Here is a 12,955-nt window from a genome sequence, read left to right as displayed (position 1 = left end):
CCTACATCTATTGTGGAAGGTTGCCTTCCTTGTAGCCATCTGTGGCAGGGCAGGGGTAAACATCTTTAAGGCCCTGCCAAAATGCTGGCTGCAGCCTGCTCTCTGGCCAGGAGGCCAGGGGTAGAGATGCAGGTACTCAGCAGGGAGCCCAGCTGCAAGCCCTAATGAGGGCTGGCTCAGAGGAACATGCTGAGCTAAGTCGTGACAGCTGGGCTGAGGCATGAGAGGGCCATAGAAGCCCTGGGGAAACCTCAGTGAGGAGGCTGGCCTGGGAGGAGACAGGAGGGTGGTATTGCTGTTTCCTTACCAAAGAAGGAAGCCTCAAAAGCCAGGAGACCCTGGGGAGGGTCTGGGGAGCACTAGCTGTTGGGGGCTCTGGGAACTGCACAAACACTGTAAATAAAGATACTTGGGTGATCCAGCAAAAGAAGGCATGGAAGATTCTTTATAATACCAGCCTAAACACAGGGCACAGGCTCAAGAGGGAGAAAGCCTGCAGGGACCATGTGACACCATCACTTCAGCGAAATGAGTCTCCAAGATCAATGCTCTATCCTCAGAACCCCCATATACGGTGTTCTACACGGAAAGGTCCAGCTGCATCCCCACCCAGCCTTCATGCCAAAGGTGGTATCGCAGTTCCATGTCAATCAAGTTATCTTAGAATCATAGAATATCAGGGTTGGAAGGGACCTCAGGAGATCATCTAGTCCAACCCCCCTGCTCAAAGCAGGACCAATCCCCAATTTTTGCCCCAGATCCCTAAATGGCCCCCTCAAGGATTGAACTCACAACCGTGGGTTTAGCAGGCCAATGCTCAAACCACTGAGCTATCCCTCCCACCAGTGTTCTTTCCAAAGCCACACAGTTCCAACAAGGAGCGGCGTCTGCATACTCTCGACATCAGACATGCCCTGGCCTTCTACCTTGAGCGAACCAAACCCTTCCACAGGTCTACTAAGCTTTTCATTGCAGTGGCTGACAGGATGAAGGGAGTCCCGGGTGTCCTCTCAAAGAAGTTCGCCCTGGATAACCGGCTACATCCACACCTGCTACGAGCAGGCAAAAGCTGTATCTCCACCAATAGTGACTGCTCATTCGACAAGAGCACAGGCATCATCATCAGCTTTCCTGGCACGCATCCCAATCCAGGACTTCTGCAGGGCCACGACATTGTTGTCTTCCCATATCTTCATGACCCACTGTGCCATCACTCAGCAGGCCCAAGACGATGCTGGCCTCGACAGAGTGGTATTACAATCGACGCGTCCATAAACTCCTGCTCACCTCCAGCGGCACTGCTTTTGAGTCACCTGACATGGAATGGCCATGAGCAAGCACTCGAAGAAGAAAAACGGTTCCCTACCTCTCGTAACTGTTGCTCTTTGAGATCTGTTGCTCATGTCCATTCCATGACCCACCCTCCTTCCCCTCTGTTGGAGTTCCGGCAAGAAGGAGCTGAAAGGTGTGAGCCAGTGGCATCCCTCATACCGGCACATACACGAATGATTCCAGAGGGCGCCAGAGCCAGCCCTATGGGATACCACTGGGGGAAAAGCTTCCGGTTCTGGTGCATGTGGCGAGCATGCACCCCTGACACGGAAGGGACATGAGCAACACATCTCGAAGAACAACAGTTTTGAGAGGTAGGAAACTGTTTTCTGCTTGTTTTTCCACATTGTCAGATACCCAATGAAATATGGTGTAGACCAGGGGTTCTCCATGTTTTTCTTTTAGCCCCCCCCACCCTCCGCTCCTCTAAACAGGCTATAAAAATTCCGGGGCCCGGTGTGGGCAGAAAGGTGAGGTGAGGCTCCTGGCTTCAGCCACAGGGGGAGGGGCTTTCGTCCTATGGGGCACTGGACTGTTGCCCCACCAGGCTCCAGTTGAGAACTGCTGGCAAGGAGAACTGCAGGAAGGAGACGAGTGGTGACCAAAAAAATCATCTCAACCTGGATGGCTCCTTTTGTTAATGTAGCATAGAGCCTTTCACCTCTGAGTCACCAGCTCATATCAGAGGTAGCAAACCATGTAACTATTTGGTGGCCTATATGAAATGAGGCTCATTTGTCTAGTTCCTAGTAGTCAGTTGGCCATGTTACATGTAAAAATTCAGGATTTAGCCCTGAGTACTTCATTTCGTACCATTTCTGTTATGTGTAAATGAGTTGCTTTGAGGTTGATGTGATCTGTCTTTTCTGAGATGGTCTTTGAGGACTTAAGCTACAATACAATACATCGTGTGAGGCTGGAAGAAGGTGCAGGGCAAGGGCGAGGGCCAATGTGCTAAGCTGCATCTTCATATTCTCCATGTACCAAGAGCAGTAACACATGCACCTTGTGAGAGCATAAAATCTAGGAATCTTAATTTTTGGACCTAAATAATTTTAAAATGATGATAATCTGGAGCCCGGTGTGGTTCATGAGATCTACAAAACATTCTGAGAACCCAAGATTAGGAGGGGAAACTGCCCCGTGGTTTAGGTCCAGTGTTAGTAGTGATACAATCATGTTCTAGTTTGTGATTTTACAATTGTGGGTTTGAATCCAGATCATGGATTTGAATCCAATTTACAGAGCTAAGTACTCAGATACTATAGTAAGGGGAACTGCATACGTCACTAGGTAGGTGAGGATCTCCATTTTATGAAGTGGAGAGCGGAATGAAACACTGATTCATGATCTTCATGATATTAATAAGCTTCCAAAAGCCATGAAGGTATCATGGAAGTTTATTCCTAACCTTACAAATGAGTGTGTCTCTCTGGTTACCCATGCGACCAACTTATTTTAATGGGAGTTGTGTGGCTGGGAGTTGTGTGGCTGAATTTCCCCTAGCCTTGCATGTGCCTCTGACTGTTTAAAAATAGTGTCAGCGTAGAGAGTTGGATGGACACGGGCGGTTCTGGTAAAGGAAATGCTGTTTGTGCTCTGTACTTGATTATGGATATCAACAGCATTCCGATGTTTCCTGTTTCGGTATTTTCCTTAATGATGGTAATAGTTCAAAAATATTTCAGATCAGATTGTAGGCAGGATGACAGCTTGTGGGAGTGGATGAAATTACTGACTAAAGAAAACATGCATGTTTTGTTCTCTCATCCAATGGGGAAAATTCAGCTCTGATGGATGTCCACTAACTTCTGAGGAGTTAAGACTAAGCATGAATTTGGTCTGCTGAGTGTGCTCTTCTGAATGCACTGCCTGCTGTTTTGCTCATTGACATGACAACACCCTTTGGAGGGTTCTGTTTTCTTCCATTTGAGTGTAGTAGCTCTAGAATGTTGACACACATGCTGAATTCCTACATCCATTAGTGTGACTAGCAGAGAGTTTATGCTTGTTAGCATTTCATTTCATTCATTCACTGTACTTTTGTCCAGTTCAGGTGGGAGGGGATTTTAATAAGCAGTTCCCAAGTATAAAAGTAAAGTTCTCTTCTAAGTCACTGCTAAAGCTCCCATTGTCTTCAGTGGTGGACAATCCAGCTCCATGTCTCATGCTCCTTTCATAGTCAAAAACAAAGAAAACAAAATCCCTAATCTATAGGAGCTGGCATACTCCAGCAGACTCAAGACTCTTCCATCTTACTACATATATAAGCAAGTGCAGTCCTCATTGCCTCCATCCCCAAATTCCTCCTCTGGCTCCATATTTATTTCAGTATCCAGAGGTGCTGCCCTTTATTGATTAAAGAGAACGACCCCAAAACCAAAATCCTGGATCAAATCTGTTTTCAGATCAGGATTCAGAGCTTGAACCAAAGACCCTTTCCAGACTTCTTAGGGAAAGTTTAGATTCTCCACCCAAATTCTTATTACCAAGTTCAGGAGTTTCACAACCAGGGTTTTGCGCCCACTCTGTCCTTTGGAGAGCTGAAGTTTTGGCTCTGGCACTGGACTCTTTGATCTGAACTCTTGTCCTGTTTTAATTAGGGTTTGTGCTCCTTCTTTTTTTAAATTGGGATTCTTGGGCAAAGCAAAATATCTTTTCCCAGCTGTATATGATCAAAATGAGCATGCAATTTTTCCTTTAAGGGTAAAAATTTTCCTTTAAGGGTATGAGAAGCAGGAGAGAAGTGGCAGATAGGAGAGCGCCACTAGGACTCTGGGAACTCAGAGTATGTTGGGAGCCATTGTTGATAGGAAAAGATTCAGTAGGACCAACAGACAGAACACGCAAGGAAGGGAAAACCCAAGGAAAACAGCCAAATTCTCATACAGCCAAATTAATCACTCAACTCCTCTAGCTCCAGTGCAGCTGCACCTGTTGCATTTGACCCAAGCCAAATACACAAGCTTTCTGTGTGGCTCTAGAATAGATACACATAAAATGTATTTGGATGATCCAGACAAAAGCTTTTTTCACTGGCTAGCTCGAGTTGGTGTTAATTGTAATGTCCTTGGCTCTCACAATATGACTGAGCAAACAAGAAGTTCTGACCTATAGTGCCATGCTGGTATGTAACCAGGAACAACCAAAAGGCAACATTTTGCATGTCTCTATCAAAAAATGTTTTTTTCTCTGAGTAATCCTCTCTCCACAGTGTTGAAAGCATGTGTGGGTTGCAATAGTATGGCAATATTTGCAGAAAGGAATACAACTATGTAACCTCTCTTCCTGCTCTCGCCATCTCCTTCATCAATTTTCTAGCTGCCCTTTCATGGTTCTGATTCCAGAATGTACATTCTTATCACACCTTTTTAGTTTGAAAAACAGTCTGTTACTCTGAAGCTGTGCATTCGTTCTCTTAAGCTGCCAAGAGCACAGGGAAGAATGGTCTCCTACCAGGTTATATTATAACAAAAGTGAAAAATGCAATAACCCAAACACCGTCACGTATTATGGGAAGGAAGGGTGGGGGGTAAAAAAAGATTTAACTGTTTTGTGTCATGCAGGTTAAACCATACACTTGCTACCGGAGGCCCTGATCACTTTGGACTGGTGAGGACTGGTTGTGTGATGTCCTAATAGAGTAGAATGTGTGTTCCAAGAACAGATCCCTGTGAATTCTGTTGATTCACTTAACTTTGCCTTGTGCTGTCTTGCCAGCAGGAATTTTCCAGCCCTGTCATCTTACTAATAATTCTCTTGGCCCTGGGAAAAGACTGATGCTTAGTGCATGTCTATATATGGGCATGCCAATTGTCTAATCCTCAGAAACAGCTCTGGAGCCCAGGAAGAGCTCTTTGTTGCTTTCTGGGACTTGCTCCCTGTTAGGCAGCACTCCTGTGTGAAATTTACTAATGATTGCTGCAGTCAAAACCATTTCAAGTCTGTTTCATGGCCTCTTTCCTTCATGTGAAAATGGTGATCTGTCTAGCTGACCAGTGGAAAAACCATGAAAGTCTGAACAGTCAGATGTATTTAATATGTGGGTATTGTAATGAATGGCAAGTGTGTGAATTTCTGGATAAAATCAGCTCAACTCTGTTATAGGCTCTAGATTGCTAACAGCTAATGGAGTGGTACCTTTTAAGTCACGTGGTAAAGGCCTAGTGCTTTTAGAGAAAGAAGACTGTTCTTGCCCCACTGCCTCCATGAAATTCCAGCCAGCCATATTGCACAGCCTCATGATGCCCCTGGAGTCCTAGCTGGCCGCAGATTGGGTCCAGTATTTAAATACCATCTATGTACGACAGTGAGTCAGCCATACAATGAATGACTCAAAAGTTACTGCCTCATATCTGTACCCTGGGGCTCACACTTTGCCATGATGCTGGTTGAAAGCCTGGTTAAACAGGCTTACATCATGCCCTGAAGGTGACTGTGCTTAGCCATCAAACCAGCACCTTTCACAGCTTGTTAAACCTCCCTTCTAAAAATGTTTGAGAGGGAGGGTATCTTCTGTCTTCTCACACACTCAGCTTCCACCCCAGAAAGGGACAGGACAGCTGTATTAAGTCTTGTACTGTGCCAGGAACTTTCTTGTGTTAGCACTTTGGTTATTTCTTTGAGATTTTATTTGGTTGCTTTCAGCCCAGGGTTTGAAGTGAGAAAGTAAATCTGCCCCTCTCCCTTCTTTTCATGTGCTGTATATTTACACCTGCCTACTTAATTTTTCACTCCATGCATCTGATGAAGTGGGTTCTAGCCCACAAAAGCTTATGCCCAAATAAATTTGTTATTCTCTAAGGTGCCACAAGGACTCCTAGTTGTTTTTACTTATTAGTGAGAGGCTCTTGTTGCCTATTACTAATCTAACCAGTCATCCAACTTCATAGACTATTTATATACTGTCTAGTGTGTAGCTGGAGAGGACTTCACTTAAATCTGTTAGAAGAATTCACTCCTTAAAACCTGTTAGTGCTAAATTCTCTCCTCTTCACCCCTTATCTGGTGCTGTGAATTGCTCACTGAGTGATTGACTGAAGAATTTTGTAGCAGCTGTTGCAAAGACAAAGGGAAACTTTATCCTCACTGGCCACAAGGGGATAAAAATGTTGACTATTTAACCTTTTTGTTTGGATAACTTTTAACTTGGATAGAAAGTAAAGCTGGGGGTGACCTTGCTGTTAATATTTATATCCAGTGACAAATTGGGATGATTGCAGACTTGGAAACCAAAATGTTTTCTCTTTAATGTGAAGGCAAATCTGATAGTTGCGTAAAGTAGTTTACATCTTTAATACCAAAGTTACTTCTGTGGTCTGTGAACCTGAGCTAGGCTCTCTGCTGTCTCATCTCTTGCATGGAGCAAGAAGTCCTGTGTATTGTAGAAAGAAAAGGAGTACTTGTGGCACCTTAGAGGCTAACCAATTTATTTGAGCATGAGCTTTCGTGAGCTACAGCTCACTTCATCGGATGCATACCGTGGAAACTGCAGCAGACTTTATATACATACAGAGATCATAAAACAATACCTCCTCCCACCCCACTGTCCTGCTGGTAATAGCTTATCTGATAAGCTTATTATAAGCTATTATAAGCTTATAATAAGCTATTACCAGCAGGACAGTGGAGTGGGAGGAGGTATTGGTTTATGATCTCTGTATGTATATAAAGTCTGCTGCAGTTTCCACGGTATGCATCCGATGAAGTGAGCTGTAGCTCACGAAAGCTCATGCTCAAATAAATTGGTTAGTCTCTAAGGTGCCACAAGTACTCCTTTTCTTTTTGCGAATACAGACTAACACGGCTGTTACTCTGAAACCTGTGTGTTGTAGGTGCAGTGCAATGTCAGTTGGATCCACTGACTCAGAGGGGAGAATTTTGTCTCATGTTGATATATGGCCTGCCTTGAAGATTAGGGCTGAGTGAACAATTGATTATTTGGTCTAGGGATCAAACTGGAAAAAAATTAAAGAGAATAGATTTTTTAAAAACTTTTTGTTAGCTCAAAAAACCCCCCCTCAAAATAAAGAAAAATTGTTTCAAGTTGCTTGGAACATTTGGGTTGACTTAAAACAATGTTTCCCCCAAGTCTTTCATTTCAGTTTGGTGATTTTGTTTTTCACCCTTGCGTGTGTGTGTGTGTGTGCATGTGCGTGTGTTTGTGTCTGTTTTACTTTGGCCAAATTTCAAAATGCAATACTGTTTTGAAATGAAAAAATGAAAACAAAATGTTCTGAAATGGTCAAAATGAACTGTTTTGACTTTTTTTCTAAAACTTAAAAAAAAAAAAAAAATTAATCCAAAGCTATTTTGTTAAATTCCACCCAAATTTGCAAAGCTTCAGAGCCCTCAAAAATGAACTTTTTGTTGAAATTACTCTTTGCCAAAAAATGTTTGCCGAGAGAGTTCTCTGCTGAAGAGAACTTTGTCTGCCTTGTAAAGCATCTTAATGCTCCCGTATTTTGGCAGTCTGAATCTGATGCAGGAAAACACGTTATTACTGAGAGTTTGGAGAAGGGAGTCTGTATTGGAACTAGGCCAGTCTTATTGGGATTTAGCACCAGTGATAATTGGTATCAAAGGATGTCTTTAATGGTCCAAGAATCATTTGAAATACCTACAGATTTGCAGCTAGGGTTCATATTCATATTTTCATCCATTCTGGGTAGGTTATTTTAATTCCATGCAATTTTTGTTTTTCAGGTGAGATGAAAATAGAGGTCCCATCTGGTCTATATTATCATTAAAGATCTTATTTCTTTCTTTGGGGTGGGTTCTGTCTTCTGGCCAAAACTTCTCCATCCCCAGTCACTGTGCACTGGTTGACTGCCAACCTCCATCTCAGAGGTGGTTGTATTTTGGTCAGGCTGTATAGCAAACTTCATTCTGTATTTTTTGGATGCCCAAAACGCCCATTAAAAGCCAACTCTCTCAGATAAGCCAGGTGGTGATGTATTAGCACTTCAGATGGACCCTTGCAATGGAACAATGTCTTTTTTTTTTTTTAAACTACCCTACCTTGTAGAAAGAGGTTCTCTATCCCTGGATTGCAGGTTGCAGACTGCACTAAACTGTCACGTGCGACTGACTTTCTACTTCTCCACACAAGGCATTTCCAGTGTATTGGATTTCTAATGTTTAATGTTCCATGTACAATAGATATTAACAGGAGGCAAATGCTATACCCAGGCGAGCTCTCCATCGCTAAGGGAGGAGAAAGAGCGGTGAGCGTGTAGGTTTTTTTTTTTAAACTGAATGGCAATGGGAACCGGCTTGTTAAATGATATGGGCCAAATTCATCCCTTGTGTAAGTCCATGGTATTTCCTCTGCAATTAATGTGGCCCAGTGTGAATGTGACCCTCTTCTGTTTTGCACCCCTGATTAAAGGCCTGATTTTTAAAGAGGTTTGTTCCCAACCGCTATATTAATTGCATGTGTAAATCCTCCTATTTCAGGACTCAAGGATCTAATTTGTGGGTGCGGTTGGGCAATTAGGTATCTAAAAGGTAGAGTTTGCCACTGCAAATGCAAAATGGTTCCTGTCAGAACAGGACACATCTTTTAAAACGCTTCAGAAGGGTTTATCAGCCATGTGGAATTTCCAAATTTGAGTAAAAATTGGAAAAATCTCAGTGAAATTGCCACAATTTCCCCCCCTTTTTAAGCCAGTTCTTGAACTGACAGAAATGTTTTTAAAATGTTTTCAACAATTTTAAATTTTAAAAAATTGGGGAAATTTTTCAGAAAATAATTCCACATATAACATTAACAAATATAAGCCTCACAACATCTCGATGGGGCAGTGAAATATATGCCATTTTACAGATGGGAAGGATGAGGCACAGAGAATTAAAGTGGCATGCTTAAGATTTCTCAGGCCCAGGAATGTGGATGACTATGTCCTGAGCCATAATCATTAGTTTGTCTTTAATCTATGTTTTAAGATCTTTTAAAACTTAGGGGCTACTGTGTTCCTAATCTTTATTTGCACTGCAGGCTGTTTTGCGGGAACTTGCAAATAGTCCAGTCAATCCACAGTTAGTGAGTGGAAATACATATAGCTGGGTCCACTCTCCAGGCTTTCTCCCTGGGCGCACTTGGTCCTTGCAGTTCTCACTTTATCCACGGATGGAGTCTGACAAATCATTTTATAAGCCCTCAAGAGGCATCTGTTTGTTCAACAGTAACACTCTTTTTATATACAAAAAGATTAGAATTTAGGGCAGGCCAGCATAGGGATATAACACATACTCTGTGTATTCAAGATGTGCCTGAAGAAAAGACATGAATAGTACTGCCTCCCAGCTATTCCTAATGGCTCAGACAGCCCTTACTCATGTGGGTTATCACACTGAAGTCCAAGGAACTGCTCCCATGAATAAAGGTCACACTGTCAGGCACTTGGGGTATGTCTACACTGCAATAAAAAACCCATGGCACTAGTCTCAGAGCCTGGGTCAACAGACTTGGGCTCACAGGGCACAGGCTGTGAGGCTAAAAATAGCAGTGTAGACATTAGGGCTTGGGCTGGAGCCCAGGCTCTGAGACCCAACCCCCTCGTGGGGCTTCCCCCAGCCCGACCACAAAATGTCTACACTGCAATTTTTAGCCCCACTGGCTGGCCCAGGCTCTTGGGGCTAAACTCAGCCATGCCAATGGTCTGTTGTTGCAGGGTAGATGTACGCTTACTGTTTATCACGCGTTGCTGGAACATTTGCTGGAATGACTTCTGGCCATTGTTGTTGCAAATTCTAGTAACTTCTGTTGGCAGAAATGCTTCTTCATCACATCCCCAGCTCATTAGGTCAGTAATGACCAAGCTAGGGATGGGTCTGACGCAAACGCATTCAGAGCTGGATCAGAACTCTTCCATCTGGTGCCTTCCTCTCTTCTATACAATGAGCCTGTGGTTGTAAGCCCTCTCCCTCTTAATAAGGGATCACCCTAACCTAGGTCCCCAAGCCATTTCACAGTGTTTAACTTCTCCCCCCCGACTCCAGCTATCCAGAATTGTGCCCAGGCACAGTAGCACCATCTCCTAGCTGATTGGCAGAACTGCTTCGCAACCACAAGCACTCAGAAATCATGAGTCAGTCCCACAAAAACCATGAATTTAAAACATAATCAATCTGGAGTATTTATTTGCCTTGGGTGGTGGTGTCACATTTTCAAGCTTTTCTCCTCAACCATGAGGACTAGAAACTTACCTTTTATTTTAATGAAAGCTGGGAGCTTCATGTAATCACTTGAATCCAGGAGCTGGTTTTTTTTTTCTTTTTTTTAAATGCCAAATGCCACAGAACATGTGATCAAATCAGGAGACTTTGTGTGCAGGAGTTTCTGCACTTTGTACAGTTCTATGTAACACTTCATGTTCTTATGCTAAAATGCCATATTTCAAAGGGTTTTAAATATTTGGTTTTTTTATATAAAAACACATTTTTGGTATCAAGTCAATAAGATCTAGTCTTTTATAGGCTCCCCTCTAGTTTTAAAGGAAAGTTCTCAGCCCACCTCTATTATGCCACCTTTTTTTGTCAGTCTTTGGAGTTGGTCACTTAATACAGGATTCACTAGCAAATGGTTCTTGAATTTGTTATGTATGTGGCATATACAGCGAGAATTGAAATAAAAACATAAAGTACTCTAGCTGGAAGGTTGCAATATAACACTACTTTACTTCTAAGACTCCAGAAAAACATACTGTAGCCAAAAACAGAGCAAGACAAAGCAAGCTGTTCCCTGGCTAAAACAGAGGCATGCCTCATTCTGTGTTGAATCTCTGCAGACTGACTGAGAACACAGACTTCATGCTTCCTTCAGAGCCCCCTAGCCTGCAAGCAGGACAAGGAAACCCCTTAGGATTTTAAGGGGAGAGCTTGTAATTTTAACAGTTTTCAGTACACTGCAGTTTTCTTCCTCCTTCCTCCCCACCACAATCCACCCATGCAGGTTGACTTTTCCAGTATTTTGTGTGGAATATTTTCCAGCCCTTGCCCTTCCCTGGTGTTGCGGAGATTCCTGTTTCTGAATGGTTTAAAAAACATTTAACTGAATCCCCATAACTGAACCCAGGGAAGAAACTATCAAATTAACCATCATTAACGTTCCTGTATTGCAGAACAGAATCCAAAGTCTGGTCCCCTCTGGTGACAGAGGAAGGAAAGCCCAATCCATACAAGATGAATCTGGCTTCTGAACCCCAGGTAAGTAATAATGGGCTTGCGCTATTTGTTGTTTCCTCACTGTGCCCTGTCCCAGAGTGGCATATGACCTGATTCTCAGCAGTGCTAAGCACCTCTAGCTCCAGCTGATTTCAGTGGGAACAATGGCCTCAAATCTTAAAAGAGCGAGCAGACTAGCTGTGATAGTGCTAGGTTTTTAAGGCCCAGCTTCACAGAAGCCCTGGCTAGGCTGATTTAGTTGGGATTGATCCTGCTTTGAGCAGGGGGTGGACTAGATGACGACCTCCTGAGGTCTCTTCCATCACTAATGTTCTATGATTCTATGATCTCTGTGAGGGAGACTGAGCTAGTCCTTATTCTGAACTCTGTTGTGGACCAGCTGAGCTCTAACGAGGCTTGATGTGGTGCATGATGAGCTGTGTTTAGAAAGAGCCTTGTTTTTTCTTTGTACTCATTTTTGCCGTACTGCCCAGGATGTGCTAGGCACTTGTCAGGCCTAGTGAGAGACAGGCCCTGCCTCAAGGAGCTAGCAGCCTCAGACTAGCTTTGGAACGTGGCGTAGCCTGGAATGTCATTAGGTCCCAGTCATCATTCTATAGCCTCAGAATTGCTCTAGGTCAGGGCGGGAACACTACAGCCTGGGGCCGCATCCGGCCCTCCGGACGTTTTAATCCGGCCCTTGAGCTCCCATAAGGGAGCGGGGGTCCGGGGCTTGCCCTGCTCTGGTGCTCCAGCCGGGAGTGGGTTTGGGGGCTTGCCCTGCTCCATGCAGCTCCTGGAAGCAGTGGCATGTTCCTCCCTCCCACCCCCGGCTCCTGTGTGTCCCCCGCACACTGCCCCCGCCCCAAGCTTCGCCCCTGCAGCTCCCATTGCCCGGGAAGCGCGGCCAATGGGAGCTGCATGGGTAGCACCGTGCAGAGCTGCCTGGCCACTCCTCCGTGTAGGAGCTGGACTGGGGACATGCCACTGCTTTCTGGAGCTGCTTGAGGTAAGCGCCACCCAGAGCCTGCACCCCTGACCTCCTCCTGCCCTCAAACTCCTTGGTCCCAGCCAAGAGCACCCTCCTGCACCCCCCAACTCCTTATCTCCAGCCCCACCCCAGAGCCCGCACCCCCAGCTGGAGCCCCCTCCCGCACTCCAAGCCCCAATTTTGTGAGCATTCATGGCCTGCCATATAATTTCCATACCCAGAGCTTTTCTAAATGACTTGCCAAAGGTGAGCTGTTAGGGGCAGGGACTGTGTCTGTATATGTGGACAGTGCCTGTCACACAGTGGGTGCAACAGAATATAGGCCATAAATAACAGTCTGAGCACTTTAATCTTAACCATTACTAAGCTTGTTGGCTTTCCTAGATAAGAGAGGCCCCTAGGCAGGGTAGGGGACAAATGATTCATTCTCACAATGACTCATTTACGCTAAAAATGCAGGGACAC

The 12,955-nt window shown here is 44.4% G+C and overlaps 1 protein-coding gene across 4 annotated transcripts in view; it reads left to right on the top strand.

Annotated features, from left to right (window-relative positions):
- Positions 1 to 12,955, top strand: part of PDLIM1 (PDZ and LIM domain 1) — an 89,275-nt gene that overhangs the window by 41,412 nt on the left and 34,908 nt on the right. For all 4 annotated transcript variants that reach the window (XM_048858276.2, XM_048858278.2, XM_048858277.2 and 1 more), the window contains one exon: positions 11,457 to 11,541. In XM_048858276.2, coding sequence (XP_048714233.1) covers positions 11,457 to 11,541 — 85 coding nt within the window. The remainder of the gene's footprint in view (positions 1 to 11,456; positions 11,542 to 12,955) is intronic.

This window comes from Caretta caretta, chromosome 7 (genome assembly GCF_965140235.1).
Source record: "Caretta caretta isolate rCarCar2 chromosome 7, rCarCar1.hap1, whole genome shotgun sequence".
Taxonomy (NCBI): Eukaryota; Metazoa; Chordata; order Testudines; family Cheloniidae; genus Caretta; species Caretta caretta.
This window is presented reverse-complemented; position numbering and strand designations above follow the sequence as displayed.